Here is an 18,046-nt window from a genome sequence, read left to right as displayed (position 1 = left end):
ATGAGTGAGTAAGTGAACAAGTGAATGAGTGAGTAAGTGAATGAATGAATAAATAAATGATTCTTTGAAGCTATGAATCATTGAATGAATCAACCAAACAATGAACGATCCCATAAACAATGAAACAAACAAACAAACAAATCATTCTAATCATTTCACTTTCTCCTTCTCTTTCATTTTCATTGCTGCGTGGATTGATACAGTTTCTTCGCATTCTCCAAAACGTGGTCTTTCAGAATCGCGTACACCTGCTTGCATCCCTCTTTCGCTGCATCCAACACGTCCTGACCGTCACACTCCTCTCTCCCTTCCATCGCTTACCTCGAAGAGTTCCAGCGGAATGTTGCTATTCAGCGTCGTTAGCGTGAACTGGTCCGACTTGGGGAGATACGCGACCGTGAGCAGGATGCCATTCAGGTGGCTTTCGACGTAGTTCATGTCTGTTCTTTACAACTCTCGCATCAAATCAAACCGAAGAGAATCGTGTTGTCCATATAACCCACGTTCAGACTCACCTGGAAGTCCAAGATGTCGATTCCAGCGTCGATGATCGCTAGAAGGGCCGCGTTGAGGCAGCAGGGAAGCTCTCCGCCGTCTGCTTGGAATATTGTACAATGAATTGAGATGGTGGAGTGGGGGTAGAGCGTTGTGAGAATCACATGCTCAAAGCAACGACGAATCGCCTGCGCATATTCCGTGCAAATACGGGAGTTCATGTGAACCACTCTTCGCTCCGTTCCGCAATACGGAGCCATTGTGACACCTGCCGAAACGGTCGCCTTATCATTATCAATATCATGAGACGATTTGCTCCCCGCGTCTCGAGGACCATATCTAGTGATTACTCCTCGACCCAACGAATTACACAACTGCTAATACCTTTGTGTTTCCCATCTCGAGATAGGCAGAGCCGTCACAATCTTTAAATGTTCCGAGACTGGACGAGATGCGACGAATCTCATTTGCTTTTCGCCCATCGGATCGAAGTCCGGAGATTGAGAGTAATTCATTTCGATTCTAGTTGATACAAAACGACTGAGTGTGTACCATCTCGAAGAGAGTTTAGTGTTCAACCTCAGAATAACGCAAAATAGGAAATAGGAGAGTAGAAATAAAAACAAACTACTCGCTACACTTATTTTTGGAAAAAGAGCATAATCGGGAGGAAAAGGTGAATTCCAAAAGTCGAGGTGAATTGTTCTCATAGCTTTGTGGCTATTAAAAGGCTGTCTTTCTCTAAATAAAAAGGCGTTATTTTGAATTTAGTATTTTAGTATTGTCTAATTATGGAGAGTAAGACCGCACCACTCACTCACGAGATTAAACGCACTCGCTTCTGCTATTACTTCCCGGAGGAGATAAAGAAGTTGAGTGTGAAGAAAATTACAAATCCAGTTGCTTTTGATGGTGATGGAAATCCAATTCCTGGGTGAGCGCTGGTGAATAGGCGTGACCTCTAGAGGATTGTACGATCCTGCTCTGGGCACGAACGAGTATCATGTCAAGTGTCCTACTTGCTTCCGGAATTTTGATGTTGTTAAGTTCAATGGACCTAACTCTAGAACTGTCCCGGACATCTTGGCCACATCGAGCTAGAGCTCCCTATATATAATCCCATGCTCTTTTCGCTCCTGTTAAAGATCCTTCGTTGTTCCTGCCAGAACTGCCACCACTTCAAGATGAACAAGAAATACGTAAAGAAATTTGAGATTCGCTTCCGTCTGCTTCTGGTTTTGGCCTCTCGCTTTGCGTAATGCGTAGTCGAACTGTGCCGCGGAAGAGAAGCAGTTTACAGAAGAAATGGACCAGCTAAGTCAGCTCCAAAAGCGTAGCGATGACTTCGAGGAGAAGTTCGAGGTAGGCTTTGTGCATGCAGCCTCTCACTCCTAGTCGCTCATCGCCAAATACGAGGCGGTCCTGGCCTCGCACCCTCGCCTTCCCAAGTGCGAGGTGATCCACACGCACATGCGCGAGGTGTACAACGCGCTGGTCCGCGAGTTCTTGGCGTCGATGCCGAAGGTCTGCGAGAACTGCGGCGCCACGTCGCCCTCGCTGGTCCGCGACCGCTTCCTCAAGCTCTTCGAGGCCCCCATGCGGAACAAGGGCAAGCAGCTCAGTGCGGCGGGGAATCCGGCGAAGAGCGCGCTGGACGGGCTCACCGCGGGGCAGCTGTCGGCGCTGGAGGGCCTCCGCGAGACGTTCCGGGAGTTCTCGGAGCGCGAGATCGAGGAGGAGGGCGAGAACGAGGAGAACGGCGAGAACGAGCTGACGGCGAGCGAGGCGAAGAACGAGAAGCTGAAGTTCCTGCCGCCGCTGGAAGTGGAGCTGCGCATGCGGATGCTGTACGAGAACGAGTACCGAATCGCGAACCTGGTGTGGTACCCGCAGCTCACCGAGGAGGCGGCGATCGCCAATCCGCAGGGACATCCCGAGCTGGAGAAGGAGGGCTACCGGATCTTCTTCGTGCGGACCATCCTGGTGCCGCCGTCGCGCTTCCGACCGCCGCAGCATTTGCACGGAGAGCAGTACGAGCACCCGCAGAACGTGTACCTGTCGAACATTCTCCGCGATAACTACAATCTGATGCAGTACGGAGCGAAGCGTGTGGAGGACCGCACCGAATCCATGCCCGAAGCCGGCAATCTGGACGATCAGCCCGATGAATCCAAGGAAGCCATGGACTCCAAGGACTCCAAAGACTCCAAAGACTCCAAAGACTCCAAAGATGCCAAGACGGCGAAGCCCTCGCGGCGATCGCGGGGCGGGAAGGGCGAGTCGAAGGAGAAGCCGCTGTCGTACACGTTCGAGGACGCGCTGAAGGACTGGGTGGACATGCAGGAGAACTACAACGGGCTGGTGGACTCGTCCAAGGGCCACTCGGGGCAGAGCGCGGGCATCCGGCAGCTCCTGGAGCACAAGGAGGGTCTCTTCCGCATGAACATGATGGGCAAGCGTGTGAACTTCGCGGCGCGCTCGGTCATCGCGCCCGACCCCTACATCGACACCGACGAGGTGGGCGTGCCGCTGCAGTTCGCGAAGGAGCTCTGCTACCCGGAGCCCGTCACGGTGAACAACGTGAAGCTGCTGCGCCAGCTGGTGATCAACGGCCGCGAGAAGTACCCCGGCGCCTGCTACATCGAGAACGAGGGCGGCTGGCTGGTGGATCTGCAGTACAAGAACCGCGGGCAGCGCGAGGCCTTGGCGAAGACGCTGCTGGTGAAGGACAGCTCGGGCGGGATTCGGCGGAAGCGCGTGTGGCGCAACCTGCTGCAGGGCGATATTCTGCTGGTGAATCGCCAGCCGACGCTGCACAAGGCGTCCATCATGGCGCTGCGCGCGCGGATCCTGAAGAGCAAGCGACAGACGATCCGAATGCACTACTCGAACTGCAACACGTTCAACGCGGACTTCGACGGCGACGAGATCAACCTGCACTTCCCGCAGGGCGAGCTGGCGCGCTCGGAGGCGTACAACATCGTGAGCGCGAAGTACCAGTACACCTCGGCGAAGGACGGCTCGCCGCTCCGCGGACTGATCCAGGACCACGTGGCGTCGGGCTTCCTGCTCACCAAGCGCGACACCTTCCTGAATCGGCAGGAGTACGACCAGCTCGTGTTCACGGCGATCTCCGGGTTCGACGAGCCCGCGAGCGAGCGCGTGGTGCGCACGCTGCCGCCCGCGATTCTCAAGCCGGCCGTGTTGTGGACGGGGAAGCAGGTGGTGAGCTCGCTGCTGATCAACCTGGTGGGCGACCTGCCGCAGATGACCTTCAACGGCGTGGCCCAAGTGAACGACAAGGCCTGGGGCAGCGGGCAGATCCCGCCGCAGAGCCCGCTGGGCGAGCAGCTGGTGCTGGTGGAGGAGGGCGAGCTGCTGCGCGGCGTGCTGGACAAGTCCACGTTCGGCGCGAAGAACTACTCGCTGGTGCACGCGATCCACGAGCTGTACGGCGTGGACCTGTGCAGCAAGTTCCTGTCCTGCTTCGGCCGCGTGGTGACGTCGTACTTCCAGAAGCGCGGGTTCACCTGCTCGATGGAGGACCTGGTGCTGGAGAAGGAGGCGGAGGACAAGCGGCGCGCGCTGATCGACTCCGCGCTGGAGAAGGCGGTGAGCGGCATGGAGCAGTACATGGGACTCGAGACCACGCCGTCGATGTCGCTGGAGGCGCGTCGCGCCGCGGTGAGCGACGAGCTGCGGCAGCGATTCATCTCCAGCCGCGGCGCGGTGGGTCCGGAGATCGATAACGTGATGAAGTCGATCGTGTCGCAGATCTCCTCGGAGATCTTCAAGGTCTGTCTCCCGCACGGCCTGCGCGTCCCCTTCCCCAACAACAGCTTCTCCTGCATGATCATCTCGGGAGCCAAGGGCTCCAACGTCAACCAGACGCAAGTATCCTGCGCTCTGGGCCAGCAGGAGCTGGAGGGCCGCCGCGTGCCCATGATGGTCAACGGCAAGACGCTCCCGTCCTTCCGCGCCTACGACCCCATGCCGCGCGCGGGAGGCTGGGTCTCCGACCGTTTCCTCACGGGTATCCGTCCGCAGGAATACTATTTCCACTGCATGGCGGGACGCGAGGGTCTGGTGGACACGGCCGTGAAGACCTCGCGGTCGGGATACCTGCAGCGCTGCATCATCAAGCATTTGGAGGACCTGACGGTGCAGTACGACTACTCGGTGCGGAACAGCGACGGCGCGGTGATCCAGCTGCTCTACGGAGACGACGGCGTGGACGTGGGGAAGGTGAAGTACCTGACGGGCAAGCGCGCGCAGCTGGACTTCCTGGCGCAGAACAGCAGCATTCTGGTGTACCGCTACGGACTCTCCGAGCACTTCTTCCAGGACACCGGGCTGAACAGCCAGGAGGCGGCGGCGCGGCACGCGGAGATCCAGTGCGCGCGGGAGGAGCTGGCGCATCGCCCCGCGGTGCTGAGCAAGAAGAGCGTGGTGGAGGTGCGACGACGCATCAGCAAGAGCCAGGAATGGGTGGTGGGCAACGTGAGCAACGAGTTCTTCCCCGCGGTGATCACCAAGGTGCACAAGAAGGACGGTACGTACGACGTGGTGTACTCGGACACGCAGAAGAAGGAGAAGCACGTGCCGCTGAAGGCGTTCGACGCGTCGGAGGGCATCGAGATCGAGCTGATCCACCTGCGGCTGCCGGACCCGGTCAACTGGCAGCTGAACATCTGCCGCAACATCGGCGCGGTCAACGAGAAGTACCAGGACCAGCTGGAGGCCTACCTGGCCGCCTACGAGAAGGCCCGCGAGGCGGGCAACGGTCTGCCCGGAGGCGTGGATCGCGGCGGGCTGGAGATGCTGTTCTGGATGAAGTACATGCGGTCGCTCGCCGAGCCCGGCGACTCGGTGGGCGTCATCGCGGGACAGTCGATCGGCGAGCCCGCGACGCAGATGACGCTGAACACGTTCCACCTGGCGGGGCACGGCGCGGTGAACGTGACGCTGGGCATTCCGCGACTGCGCGAAATCATCATGCAGGCGGCGAAGAGCATCGGCACTCCCATGATGACGCTGCCGTTGCTGCCCTCCGCGACGGAGGAGGCGGCGAACCGGCTGAAGAAGAAGCTGCATCGTATCGGGCTGGACCAGCTGCTGGAGCCCGAGTGCTACTTCCGCGTGGTGGATTATCTGACCAACACGACGTACGGAGCCACGTACACGCCGTATGTGCGGAAGTACGAGCTGAATATGAACTTGCTGCCCGCTGATGTGATCCAGAAGGCGTACGGTTTGGACATGGACACGGTGCTGCACGTGATCATGGAGGAGTTCTTGCCGCTGCTGGGCACGCTGATGACGAAGGACGTGCGTCGCGCGGCGAAGGTGTCCAATCTGGAGCTGGACATCGAAACGGCCATCAGCGGGAAGGACCTCAGCAACACGAAGCGAGTGAAGCTGCCGAAGAAGCAGGCGCGCGAGGAGACGAAGCAGGTGCGCGGCACGGCGGACTCGGAAGACGACGAGGAGGAAGGCGACGAAGCGATCGGTGAAGCGGACGGCATGGACGGCGTGCGATTGAATAAAGGAGGCCGCGTGGAATACGAAGAGAACGAAAATGAGAATGAGAATGAAATGAAGAGCGAAAATGAAAACGAGGCGGAGAGCGAATCGACCGGCAAAATGGAAGAAGAGAACGACTCCACGTCCGCCAAGATGGAGGAAGAAGAAGAAGAAGAAGAAGAAGAAGAAGAAGAAGAAGAGTCTTCCTCGGCGAGCAAGGCAACGCCCGGACAGACGCCCTTCGCTCGTCCCATGGAAAAGGCTCCCGCGGACTACACGATCCTGGAGGCGCCGTTCAAGGTGCTGAAGCTGAAGTTCTTCCGGCGCGCGATGTACAACGCGCGCGACAACAAGGTGCGCGTGGAGTTCGAGTTCTCGCCGAGCATCCCGAAGCTGCTGCTCATCGAGCTGGCGGAGAAGGCGGCGTCGCAGATCCTGGTGAACGCGATCGAGCACATCAACCGGTGCATCCTGATGGACCGCAGCGGTCCGGACGCGCCGCTGACGCTGCAGACGGAGGGCGTGAACTTCCCGACGGTGTGGGCGCACCAGGGCCTCGTGGACGTGAACAAGATCTACTCCAACGACATCTGGCAGATCCTGGAGACGTACGGCGTGGAGGCGGCGCGGACGGCGATCGTGACGGAGATCACGCGCGTGTTCGACGTGTATTCGATCTCCGTGGACCCGCGCCACCTCACGCTCATCGCCGATTACATGACGCAGGACGGAGCCTACCGGCCCATGAACCGCGCGGGAATGGAGAATATCGAGTCGCCCTTCCAGCAGATGTCCTTCGAAACCACGACGCACTTCTTGAACAATGCCATTCTCAATGGAACCTCCGACTCCATGGTCTCGCCGTCGGCGTGCATTGCGACGGGAAAAGCGATCAAGGCGGGCACGGGATGCTTCAAGGTCATGCAGCCACTTTCTGTTTGGAATGTTTGTTCTAGAAACTCGTTCCTTTTTTTACTTTTGTTGTATTTTTGAATGTTCAGCTCTCCTTCGAAGCGTGTCTCGTGCGGGGATATGGAGATCAGGGTGCGATACCTCGTTCCTCCGCGTGTTATTATGGAAGCTTTGACTGATGCCCGTTCGGCGCAGGTAGACTTGCTACTGGTTTGGCTTGACTCTGTTAGTACTACACACAGTCGCTGTGCAGAATCCAGCCTGTCGTGGGTGGCGAGTACATTCTCTTTGACGGAGGCGTGCAGGGACAGTTCACCTCTATCGTGTGTACTGCGTCTTCTGGTAACATCTAGTCCGAGAACAAGATTGAGATGAAATGGCGTCGTCGTGAGTGGGAGGACGGCGTGTACTCCCTCGTCACGCTCGAGTTCATTCAGCTGGACAGCGCGCTGACCGAGGTTCACTTGGTCCAAAAGGACATTCCCAAGTTCGATAAATACAACAATGCTGGTGTAATCGAGAACGTGGAGACGGGATGGATGGAGACCATTTTCCGCAAGATTTCCATGTTCCTTGGATACACCTTCCAGACAGAGGCTGAGTTCGAGTAAATTGTGCTAGCGGGTTTTCTGCTCTGTTTGTTGTTCACGCTCACTTTGTTTTCGATGCCCCCTTTCTTGCAGGCGTTGCGAAGTCCGTGGGTGTCTGTTCCACTCGCTGTGCTGTCTGCATATGTATATCCTCTCCCAAACGCTTTCTTTTCCTTGCTTTCCTTCATTTGAAAAGTAAATGAGCAGGTTTGCTGCGTGGCGTCTGTGGAAGGACGATCGATGCAGCCCACGATTAATCCGGTTGTGGAGGGAAAAAACCTTCATGAGTGGGTGTTAGTGAGTAAACTAGGTGCCAAAAAGTATGCGTACAATCGAGGAGACGTAGTGATGCTCAAGTACCCATAGTACTGCCCTTCCCTCTAATCTCGCAGGTCACCGACAGATCCTAAGCGGTATCTTGTCAAACGCATTATAGCGTTACCAGGAGACTGGGTCCAACTCCACGGAAACAAATTGGTAAAAGTGGGAGGAATTGCTGATCTTCCAGATTGAAATTGAGAAAGGTCACTGCTGGGTTGAAGGAGACAATACAAAGAATAGTATCGACAGCAACCGTTTTGGTCAGGTATTTTGTGGACGCGCAGTTTTAGCTCTGTAGGTTCCGCTGGGCTTGATCGAGGGAACTGTAAAGTGTGTGATTTTTCCATTCACTCGAATGCGCTACCTAGCTCCCCACACGAGTCCCATCACTCGTGTTATGTACAAATCGGAGGATATCCACGACTACTTTGTTTTTTCTATCAAATGTCTCCCTGTGATAACGAACCAATCATTTTCACGAAATCCATCGTTTCTAACTCATTTTCGTACATTTTTGCAGTTGTTGACAGACATTCGAGATGACTTCACTGGGACAACGTATGGAAATATCTGCAAGTTTACGGGGAGTGGGGATGAGTCAGATGGTCCGCTCAGATCTTGAAAGCAACCCAGTTTCTACACCCTTTCCAATCACTGGATGGTCTCGTTCGTGGGACGCTACGAAATCCGAGTATATTTGGAAAAACCCGGAGATCAATTACTCGTCGAATCAGAATCCGTTCACGTATGATCATCCCAACCAGATTCCTGCAGAATTTCGAGATATTTGGATTTCAGTTATCGATGAGCGTGAACATCGCATTCTCTACGTGAACCCTTCGCTCAAACAGGAGCAATGGAATCAACCTCTTGAGCAAGCGGACGAGAGGGAGAAAAAGTCGCAGCGCGTTCTAAAAGTTTGCCATATGGACGAATATGCTGCTACCCACTTTCATTTGTCGCGCGGTTGGCTTCACTCAAAGCTGGACGTTCGCCAGGCACTTTCTTTCAGCGACGCGCCTTTGGAACAGCCGCTCCTGAACATCGAATCCAAGTTTGTACACATGGCACTGATGCTAAACGAATTCATTTGGTCCTATACGAAGCCGAATCCTCGCGAAACCTGCCCACAAAAGTACATCCAGCAGCTTATCGCCCTTCTGATGTTGTCGCCTCCGATTCTATTGGACGAGTGCTATTGCCAGACGCTGAAGCAGATGACCGGCTGCAATACGCAGTAGCAAACCGAGTGAAAGTGTGATGGATAGGCAGATCGTGGATCGATCATGGCATATTCTAATCGTTCTCGTTGCTTCGTTTCTGCCATCGAACGATCTTCTTCCTTATGTTGAGTATTTCATTCGCACGAGCAACAACACACTTTCGCATGAACTCATGGAGCGGTGCAGTCGTTATTTGGAGATCTGCAAAAAAGTTGGGAACCGAAAAGAGCCGCCTTCAATTGAAGAAATCGATATGCTGCTGGTATTCCAGTTTTAAATATATTTCATTTAGTCGGATTCGTGCAGACAAATCACTGTTCGCATTCTTCCTAACGACGAACTGCCCATGGAAATCACCATGCTCGCACAATCGAGGGATGTCATCGAGCAGATTAATCGCGAATTGAAGCTGGGCAAAGGTGGTCGCATGTTCCAGCTCTTCAAAGTTCGCGATTCAAGCCGTAATGAAGAGGTGTTGCTGAACGAAAACAGTCGAATGACGGATATTCTCGCTACGATGCAAGAAGGCGAGTCTCTACTATTCGCCATCGCATATTACAATTCTTCCTACGATCTGCACAACGCCAATTTGCTCCGATTGCTTTTCTTCCAAGCGGTACACGACCTTCGTGCAGGCCGCTATTTCAAGCCAGACGAGGACTATTTCACGCTCACTGCGTTGGCGCTGCAAGAATCGCTGCAGGACTATTCAGGGGACAACCGCGTGGTTTGGTAACTAAATCGCTCTGTTTCGCATGTAGTGAAGCAATCGCTAAGCTCCTTCCTCCGCACCTGTGTGTTCCCGCACGAAAGCTTGTGTGTGAGGGAGAAGTCCTGAAGGTGTACAACAAGCTGCGAGGCTATACATCGCATGAATGCATGATTGCCTTGTTGGACTACATTACGAGTTGGGAAGACTACGGCGTGACACATTTCTATGGTGATGTGCTTTGTGATTTGGTGAATTTCAATCATAGCAATTCGCTCCTGAGCAACAGGATGGGAAGATCATAGGCATCAGTCCTCGAGGTGTGCATGTGGGAGAGTATGCGGACCATGTGGGAAAAGATGCCTATACCCAGTTCTACCCCTATTCAGCCATTTCCGCTTGGGGATTGTCCGAAAACTCGCTCTCTTTCTATCTGGCGACAAAACCCGAGCAGCGACACTACCAGTTCGTGATGCCACACCCCGATGCAGCCTACAGCTTGATTCAGCATTATTCCCAGTTGGTTGTTTGTTCCAAATAGTGAGAATACATAGCGATATTGTTGAGCCCGTCTAGCTCAGTCGGTAGAGCGCCAGGCTCTTAACCTGGTGGTCGGGGGTTCGAGCCCCCCGGTGGGCGCTTCTCTTTTTCTTTTTCTTTTTCACTTTCTTTTTTTCATTTTGTGATTCTCTCAATCATCAGTGTTCTTTTTTTCGCCAATCTTTCCCACATCACCTAGCACCTCCATTATTCAATCAAACAGAACATTCCAGCTCTTCATGTTTCAAATGCATCGACAACTCAATGAAATTCTCGCCTTTATGGGTAAACTCGTACACCTCCCCCTTCTTCTCAAACAAAAGTCGCTTGTTCGGATCGAAGTCCTTCCTCTTCTCAATGCGCCTGCACATCTCGTTCTTCTTAGTTTCTACTTCTCATCCCCTCTCTTCTCCCCCATACCTATATCTCTCCACATTTTCTCGGCCTTCTCCACATCATTTCCTCCAATCATCTCCTGCCGCAGCGTAATCCACACTCTTCCATCACACTCGCCTCCTTTCCCTACTTTACACTCTCCAACGCTCCCTGCTTGTCCAGCGGACACACAAATCGCTGCAGCGGCTGCAGCGAGTTGATTTCCAGCCACACGCTGAATTCCTTCGTTTCCTCGCGAATTAACTCATAGCCCAGGTCCCATCGGCCTCGAATTCGGTACAGGATCGTATTGTCCTGCTTGATGTGCACGCGCAGCACGCGATGATCGCCGCCCGTCAAAGGCTGGAGGTAAAAATAGTCCCGATTTTTGGACCTGAAGATAGAAAAGAATGAGAGCCGAGAGCGAATCGAAGGAACAACTCACCGAAACACTTCCAGCGATTTGTGTTTCGGGGGTTCCGTGATCCAGATTCGTGGAAACGAGCGTGGGATGCGTGAAAGTGCACTAGAATCGAGAGAACCGCGGGAATGCACGGTCTGTTGGGAGGGGATGTGCGTGATTGTGAGGGAGCCGTCGAACGTGTAGCGAACGCTGCTGCCGCCGAACATTCCTCTACAGAGAACGGCTGGAAAAAGAAGAAAAAACCTCGGGATTAATGTGCATTGCACGCTGAAGGTGTGATTTTCGTCTTCGACGTAGAAGCAAGTGATGTGTGGGTGGAGAGAAACCTGCTCTGCGATGTAAGAGACACGGCCTTGCTTTGTAGAAACGAAACAAGCAAATGTTTCTCCCAGAAAAGGAGTGCAAGGCTTGTAGATGTCCTGGATCTTACAATACTATTGAAGTGATACAGAAGGGATTAGAGAAATCGTTGCTAAATAGAAACGAAGAAGGATGAGAAAACGATCTTCGTTGGATAGGGAGGAATAGCTAATTGGTAAAAAAATACACGCAGCGCAAACTCGGATTCAAGCAAGATATTAAAATAATCAAGAACCATCGAAAGTTCTTCCAAAAACGATACGGGCTTTACTACATCGACAGAAAGGTTCGCATTGTGGATCGTACCACCTACAGATACAAGAAACACACCAAATCCTCACCAACCGTAATGCTCTCTAATATCGAGTTTACCTTCTCCTGATTAAAGGGAAATCTGCTCTTGATGAGCGTCATATCGATCATTTTATCTGGGAATTAGGAACACAACCAAACACAACGAGGCTGGCAAATAGCATAATAATCTACAGGTGGACGCTCCATACAAGATTGAAACAAACAATATAATACCTATTTGAGATATAGTTTTTTAATAGTGATGCAAAGCTCTCCATTTTTATAGGTTGCCACGGCACGTTTCGTGTCCATTAATAACGGATTGTACTAGAAAATCATTTAGAAGCGGAAATGGTACTGGGATTTGGAGTTTGATGATTCCTGACTTTCTTCTTTGAAACAAGATTTTTTTACATCCTGTATAATTTGTACATTTCCTACCCTCTATCGTAATAGTATACTTCTTGACTAGAACAAAAATGCTCTCTTTGACAACAGAGGGCATATCGACATAAAAGCGAAAGCAATCGTTGTACTACGTGTAACTGCTCTGCATTCCCAAGAGGTACCTCAACAACGTCTAAATCTGGAACAGTACTTAGAGTTTGACAGGGAATTCCACTCTTTGATTTTATGGAATCCGTTTTGCTGTACTTTTTCTCACATTGAGAAAAAGAAACTCCAGATTCGTTAGTACTACTGGAATGATCATGAAAACCATTAGAAGGGTTATGAAACACCTCTGGTTGATAATCTGGGTACTTACTGGGAAAGTTTACGTCGTTTTCAGAAAGCTTGTTCGGCAAAAGCAATAAAGCAGAGGTCGAATCTTCTCTGCAGAGCTTATCATGAGCAAGCATTCCAAGGATGCAGATACTTAGTTGTACAAAAAAGAAATCCAATTTTAGCTAAATGATACGTTTGGAAATAGTATTTCTGACAAACAGATTAAGCATTCTTGTAATTATATTCAGACACAAACTTCCCGCTACTCCTCACTCGCTTCGTTGCAAGGTCGCTTCGCTGCTTGTAGCGAATGGTGTGACCAAAGGAAATTAGTCCTTGTTGTCGCTTCTTTCGCAAGATATCCATTCGTAGCAGCCGGCGCTTTTTACATTCAACGGCACGGAGACGATATGCCTCTTCTTGAAGAAGGTCGGAGAAAGACTTCTCTCTTCTGATCTGGCTTGGAGGTAGGGACAAGCATGGGACCTCGTCAACCGACAAGGAATCTACGTTATTGATGGGAGAATCCGACTCAAGGGGGAGAAAAGCGGTAATATCCAAAGATGACTTCCTACTACTGGGGATCCGTATGGCAGGATCTGAAGCAATATCTTCTCTGGTGATAGAAACCGTACCCGTGAACAGAGTATCCGCGTTCAATTCCCAAGGATCATTCAAGATCTCCAAAGGATCAGAAGGTCCCAATGCGAAGGACATTAACCCATTTACATTATTATTATTATTATTACTGCTGATAATATTGTTATTATTATTAAATATTTCATCGCTTGAAGCAACATCTTCCGAATACAAAGAAAACACAGCACAATAGTCCATATTCATATAACCCATATATTGATTTTACAGCCTCATGTTCTGCATGTTCAAACACAGAATAGGCTCGCATATTAATCCGTTATGTTACACTCTATTTAGAAACTCATTCTAAAGAGAGCTCAATGTAAAATCAATATAAACAAAAAGAAAAAGAAAAGACAGAAAGAAAGAGAGGGGTGTTCGGGAGGAAGACGGCTGAGTTTGAAGTATAAAATGATGATGAAAGCATCGGAATCAAAGTGGGTAAATTATACTATAATAATTCGAAGTACTTCATATTCCGCAGAGAAATGACAGTTTTCTGCGATTTCCAATTCTTTTGGGATATACGAGTGAGAATAGGTTGTTCATTTGAAAGGAAGAGTGGACATGTAGTGGAGGTGTTAACTTGTGGAATGTGTGTCAGACAATACACGCAGAGTTAGTGTGCAGCCATTGTAGAAATGTTTAGTATGTATGAATCCGCAATATACAGCACAGAAAACACTCGATGACACTTGTGAAAATAGAGACATGACCGTTCGGCTAGTAACATAAATACAAAGTGTTTTATGGGTTTCCTATTCACACAAGCAATATGTGTACTGTTGTTTTCATAACAGAAACAAGTGTTATTCTGTGCTTGCGTGAGTATTTATGGATCTCTATGTATTGCTCTCTTCATTCAAATGCTAAAAAATCGATTTCATACAAAAGTGGCACCATAGCAGTTTAGACAGCATGAGAGTGATTGCTACTTCTTTTTGAAATATCCATTATTCAGCAAATCTGTTCTATTGCTTTCCACTATGGTATGAGAATAGAGTCATTATTGTGCGTTTTGTGCACTATACAAGCCCTCTCGTCACAATTTCTTCCATTTTTCTTTGTCTTCTGCACACTTGAGACATGGAAAAGGATGATGACAAGAAGAAAACCACCATTCCCTTGAAAACTGTAAATACGATCATTCGGGACGTTTTAGGAGATAAGATCAAGGTGAGCAAATCATTTGTAAAATTGGTAGGACATTTGGGAGTCATTCACTGAAAAGATGCAAGAATGTGGAAATGCATTTATCAGCCATTTGGCTATGGAGCTAACACTTCAAGCAGAAAATGATAAGGTGAAAACAATCGGAGATGATCAAGTGATGAAAGCTTTGTCAAGTCTCGGCTTCGAAGAGATGAAGGATGAAGTAAAGAAGGTAACTTCTATTTGATTTGCTTGATAGGTTAGAAAATGAGCGAGGCAGTGCTTCTTGAAAATGGAATTAAAGTGTAGGTAGGAAAAGAGAAGAGTCACACTCCGCGCAAGCGCAGCATGTTAGTTGTAGACGAGCATACAGTTAATAAACTGGTCAAGATTACACCTGAAAAGAGTTTGATTGTTTGTTTGATTCTTACTGAAGTGAGACTTGATTAGGCAGAACAAAACAGTACAAGTTATTTTACACTTACTAACTACCATACGCCTACACCATTATGATTGTTATTTTGTTTTTTACACAGCACCACAGTTGAAACACACTTCTTTCCATAATTGCTTTCTGTCTGAGAACTTTCACCCTGCTGTTCGTTCTTACTCTAGCTTAGCCCACATATTGGTTAATTTATCGATCGTTTCCACACTCTCATTCTGGGTAACAAATGCGAATAAATCCATTTCACGTTGCAACAAACAAAAATATCGAAACAAATATAATGCAACTAGAATCCATTTCGTATTGTTGGGGTTAGTCAGATTATTGATGCAGCAGCAACAGCAAAGTTATTATCCCCTTCCCTCAGATATCAAGAACTGTGGGGATCTTGTTCGGAACAGTCTGGTAAGGATATACACTGAGTTGGTGAATGCTGTGGATTCTGCGCCTGCTGAAAGCAGAGATAATCAAAGTTATCTGAAAATGGTGTCTACATCCGAGCGATGCAGGTTTCTAGTCGTGGAACTCTATGCATTGCTGAAATGGACCAAGAACATCGATACGCTGGGCTGCTGTCAAGAAATGGCAATTTCATTTAATCAGAATAACGATGTGCTGCAATATATCAGAGATCAACTTGGCTATTTGAGTGTTTCACTGCGAGAGTGCATGCAACCGATTTTTCCGTTGAATTCTGCATTGTCTGTTTTGGAGAACGGGAGTTATCCATTTATCTCGCTCGTCTGTGATAGTCGAGCTTGTTTTCAGTCCAGAATATCGATGGATGAAGGAAAGGAGCTGATCATGCGTATTCTGCGCACTCGAATCGTAACCGAAGATATTCCTGCATTCGTTTCAAACATTAGCGTAGAAGATAGTGAGATTGTGTGTACGGAGGAGAGTTTATTTACTCTCTACCTTTCTGTGATTGTAGGGCTAAATCCTAGCTATGACGATAGAAACCCGAGTTAGACTCTCCGTTGATGGTGACTCGTTTGAAGATTATTTGCAACAACAACACACATCTAACGGTATATCCCTATTTCTCTTCAAATCAAATCACTCGCATCATTAATGTCTTGAACAGCCTGATTGGAGCGGACATTGTTCTCGGCGATGCTCTCAAGAAAATGTATGAAACCTTCCATTCGCATCACCTTCAGCTACCAAATGCTTTATTTTGTCATTACACGCCAAACCCTTTATACACTCTACTTGCAGCTCAACTCAATCCTCTCGTCCTATCGATTATCCTACGGACTGTGTCCCTATCCGTACAGCATCGATGGCACTACGCTCGAGTTCTCGTTTTGGAATCAGAACCGCGAAGATGCCACAAATCGCGTTCGTCTATACATCGATAGCGAGAGCGACGTGGCATGCGTGAAGGGTGTCTGCAACGATCGCGTCTTCACAGTGGATCTCGTTCGCTACCGCATCATGGACATCATTCTGGACGTAGCCTTCCTCTCTCTCTCCTTGCGATGTTGTCTAGTGCGTGCAGAATCGTCAAAACGAGCTTCTCTCCACGCTCCGAAAAGTGCTCGAAGCGGATCTCGCAGACACGATTTTCTCCGTCCATTCCGTGTATTTCGCCTCCCTCATCGCGCAGCTTCAACTCCACTTAGGCTCCTCGCCGGTCTGCGTGAACTTCTCGATCAATCCGTTCACCGGGAAGTTCGTGATCGAGCTCTCCCACCCCGAGCTCTCGCACTGGTGCATGGAGATCATGAACGAGCTCTCCATTCTCGTTCGCGAAGAGCTGAGCGTGAAGAGCTGCATCGAGAAGCTTTACCAGCGCGTGATTCTCTGGATGATCAAGGACCACTACGAGCAAACCTCGCCCGATTGGACGGTTAGCTTGTCTTTCTACGAGGACGAGCCTTGTCTCCTCATCCCCTGTCTCTCCGAGATGTACTCGCTCTCGGGCGAGAGCAAAGCGATCTACCAGCTCCTGATTTACCTCTCCCACAACAACATGTGGCGCGAACTCGCCACTCCCTCCTTCTCCCACTCGCTGGTTCGGCCCAGTCTGGGCGGCGCGCTTTCCTATCACAGCGTGAACAACAAAATGAACGCGCTGACCGAATACCCCGAAGACGTCAAAATCGGGTTTGACATCGACGAGAACGACGTGAAATCCGCCGACGACGACGCCTCGCAGGCCGACTGGCTCGTCGTGCTGCGCGGCATGTGCGTCAAAGACGGCGTCTGGGAGCCCTTGGAGTGCGTGCAGAAGTCGGTCGTGGTGACCGACCTGGGCTCGCAGGATTTCTTCAAACAAACCACGTATTGCATCGAAAAGCTTCTCCCCAAACTGCGCTTCGAAGCGCTGATCACGTTCGTCAATCTCTGGCGCAACAAATTCTTCGATTTCATCGACGGCAGTCGCGACACCGGCATCCTCACCGTTCCGCCTCGTTCCTCCCCTTCACGCCTAGTGCACCCTCCCGCAATGGGGAGAGAAACTGGACTTCCAGGTGCGCAGCAGCTTGGAGATCAAAGTCGACCACACCAGCGAAATCTACCGACTTTTCAAGAACCGAACCTTGGTGATTCGCAAGGGCTGTCTCCAGAACGTCGACTTCACAGAGACGTCGGCCAAGTACATGATTCCCTCCGCGTCCTCGCTCCTCGTCTGGCATTTTCGGAACTGCGCCCGGATCATCGTGAAGATCTCGCAGTCCCTGGCGAAGACGTTCGCGAATGCGCGGTTCGCGTTCTGCGCCTCGCTGGATGTGTCCCTTCCCTCGTACTTCAGCGTGGTCGTGCGGTATTGCTTCCCTGGACAGGATCGGTTTCATTGGATCTCGCTGACGCTGAACGTACACAATCGCTTCACGGTGGAGTGCGATCTGGACTTGCCAGAAGTGAACCCTCACTTTATTCATTATATCACGATTCTTATGAACATGTCTGGGACCGATATGTTTGGGACCGACATGGCGAGGCTCATGGAGAATCTGAGCAAGCGAATCTTGCTGATGATCGCTGCGCAGTTTTTGTATTTCTCAGTGTTGGAAGATGTGAATCAAATGGGAAAGCCGGAGAAGAGCTTTTTGCTCTTCTCTGTGGATTCGAAGTTGATGCAGCTGTGGTGTGGTGACTCGATGGCGTTTTACATTCACCTGAGTCTAGAGGGTGCGAAACTGAGGCCTGCAAACAACGCTTCGCTGCAGCTTTGGAAAAAGTGTGATTGGGATATGGGGGTAATGTGTAGAATTACTGGGAACGAAACGCAGTTTGTCACAAAGGAGTACAGAGAAACTAGTCGATTTATTTGTAATTTGGTCTTTGGGTGAATCCAAGCCTCTA

At 50.4% G+C, this 18,046-nt stretch overlaps 10 protein-coding genes; 7 read left to right on the top strand and 3 right to left on the bottom strand.

Moving 5' to 3' along the window:
• Positions 1–179: 179 nt before the first annotated feature.
• GSBLH_T00001558001 (uncharacterized protein) lies at positions 180–894 on the bottom strand (the record flags this gene model as incomplete). The annotated part of the gene is made up of 4 exons (XM_013039978.1): positions 180–284; positions 322–440; positions 473–834; positions 866–894. The coding sequence occupies 4 exons, from the start codon at positions 892–894 to the stop codon at positions 180–182; spliced, it is 615 nt and encodes a 204-aa protein (XP_012895432.1).
• Positions 895–1,286: 392 nt separating this feature from the next.
• On the top strand, positions 1,287–1,754 carry GSBLH_T00001557001 (uncharacterized protein; the record flags this gene model as incomplete). The annotated part of the gene is made up of 3 exons (XM_013039977.1): positions 1,287–1,429; positions 1,461–1,533; positions 1,563–1,754. The coding sequence occupies 3 exons, from the start codon at positions 1,287–1,289 to the stop codon at positions 1,752–1,754; spliced, it is 408 nt and encodes a 135-aa protein (XP_012895431.1).
• A 211-nt stretch (positions 1,755–1,965) lies between these two features.
• GSBLH_T00001556001 (uncharacterized protein) lies at positions 1,966–7,011 on the top strand (the record flags this gene model as incomplete). Its single annotated transcript, XM_013039976.1, has 2 exons — positions 1,966–4,224; positions 4,255–7,011. The coding sequence occupies 2 exons, from the start codon at positions 1,966–1,968 to the stop codon at positions 7,009–7,011; spliced, it is 5,016 nt and encodes a 1,671-aa protein (XP_012895430.1).
• On the top strand, positions 7,012–7,561 carry GSBLH_T00001555001 (uncharacterized protein; the record flags this gene model as incomplete). XM_013039975.1 has 3 exons in its annotated part: positions 7,012–7,125; positions 7,161–7,253; positions 7,284–7,561. The coding sequence occupies 3 exons, from the start codon at positions 7,012–7,014 to the stop codon at positions 7,539–7,541; spliced, it is 465 nt and encodes a 154-aa protein (XP_012895429.1). The 3' UTR covers positions 7,542–7,561.
• Positions 7,562–7,602: 41 nt separating this feature from the next.
• GSBLH_T00001554001 (Imp1-Imp2) lies at positions 7,603–8,463 on the top strand (the record flags this gene model as incomplete). XM_013039974.1 has 4 exons in its annotated part: positions 7,603–7,876; positions 7,913–7,997; positions 8,029–8,106; positions 8,140–8,463. The coding sequence occupies exons 1-4, from the start codon at positions 7,761–7,763 to the stop codon at positions 8,461–8,463; spliced, it is 603 nt and encodes a 200-aa protein (XP_012895428.1). The 5' UTR covers positions 7,603–7,760.
• Positions 8,464–9,101: 638 nt separating this feature from the next.
• Positions 9,102–10,314, top strand: GSBLH_T00001553001 (uncharacterized protein; the record flags this gene model as incomplete). The annotated part of the gene is made up of 4 exons (XM_013039973.1): positions 9,102–9,326; positions 9,357–9,796; positions 9,826–10,009; positions 10,042–10,314. The coding sequence occupies 4 exons, from the start codon at positions 9,102–9,104 to the stop codon at positions 10,312–10,314; spliced, it is 1,122 nt and encodes a 373-aa protein (XP_012895427.1).
• Positions 10,315–10,528: 214 nt separating this feature from the next.
• On the bottom strand, positions 10,529–12,648 carry GSBLH_T00001552001 (uncharacterized protein; the record flags this gene model as incomplete). XM_013039972.1 has 10 exons in its annotated part: positions 12,336–12,648; positions 12,125–12,301; positions 11,673–12,093; positions 11,562–11,640; positions 11,356–11,531; positions 11,244–11,322; positions 11,083–11,214; positions 10,840–11,051; positions 10,734–10,810; positions 10,529–10,701 (listed from the first exon to the last, which is right to left on the bottom strand). The coding sequence occupies exons 3-10, from the start codon at positions 11,708–11,710 to the stop codon at positions 10,529–10,531; spliced, it is 966 nt and encodes a 321-aa protein (XP_012895426.1). The 5' UTR covers positions 11,711–12,093; positions 12,125–12,301; positions 12,336–12,648.
• Positions 12,649–12,714: 66 nt separating this feature from the next.
• On the bottom strand, positions 12,715–13,209 carry GSBLH_T00001551001 (uncharacterized protein; the record flags this gene model as incomplete). Its single annotated transcript, XM_013039971.1, has 1 exon — positions 12,715–13,209. The coding sequence occupies one exon, from the start codon at positions 13,207–13,209 to the stop codon at positions 12,715–12,717; it is 495 nt and encodes a 164-aa protein (XP_012895425.1).
• Positions 13,210–14,217: 1,008 nt separating this feature from the next.
• GSBLH_T00006290001 (uncharacterized protein) lies at positions 14,218–14,733 on the top strand (the record flags this gene model as incomplete). The annotated part of the gene is made up of 3 exons (XM_013039970.1): positions 14,218–14,307; positions 14,336–14,515; positions 14,593–14,733. The coding sequence occupies 3 exons, from the start codon at positions 14,218–14,220 to the stop codon at positions 14,731–14,733; spliced, it is 411 nt and encodes a 136-aa protein (XP_012895424.1).
• A 325-nt stretch (positions 14,734–15,058) lies between these two features.
• GSBLH_T00006289001 (uncharacterized protein) lies at positions 15,059–18,033 on the top strand (the record flags this gene model as incomplete). The annotated part of the gene is made up of 5 exons (XM_013039969.1): positions 15,059–15,661; positions 15,691–15,863; positions 15,895–16,189; positions 16,227–17,211; positions 17,237–18,033. 5 exons carry the CDS (start codon positions 15,059–15,061, stop codon positions 18,031–18,033), a joined length of 2,853 nt encoding a protein of 950 aa, XP_012895423.1.
• Positions 18,034–18,046: the final 13 nt, after the last annotated feature.

This window comes from Blastocystis hominis (assembly GCF_000151665.1).
Source record: "Blastocystis hominis, Singapore isolate B (sub-type 7) whole genome shotgun sequence assembly, scaffold_12".
Taxonomy (NCBI): Eukaryota; class Bigyra; order Opalinata; family Blastocystidae; genus Blastocystis; species Blastocystis hominis.
The sequence above is the reverse complement of the archived record's forward strand: the minus strand, read 5'-3'. Positions and strand labels throughout refer to the sequence as shown.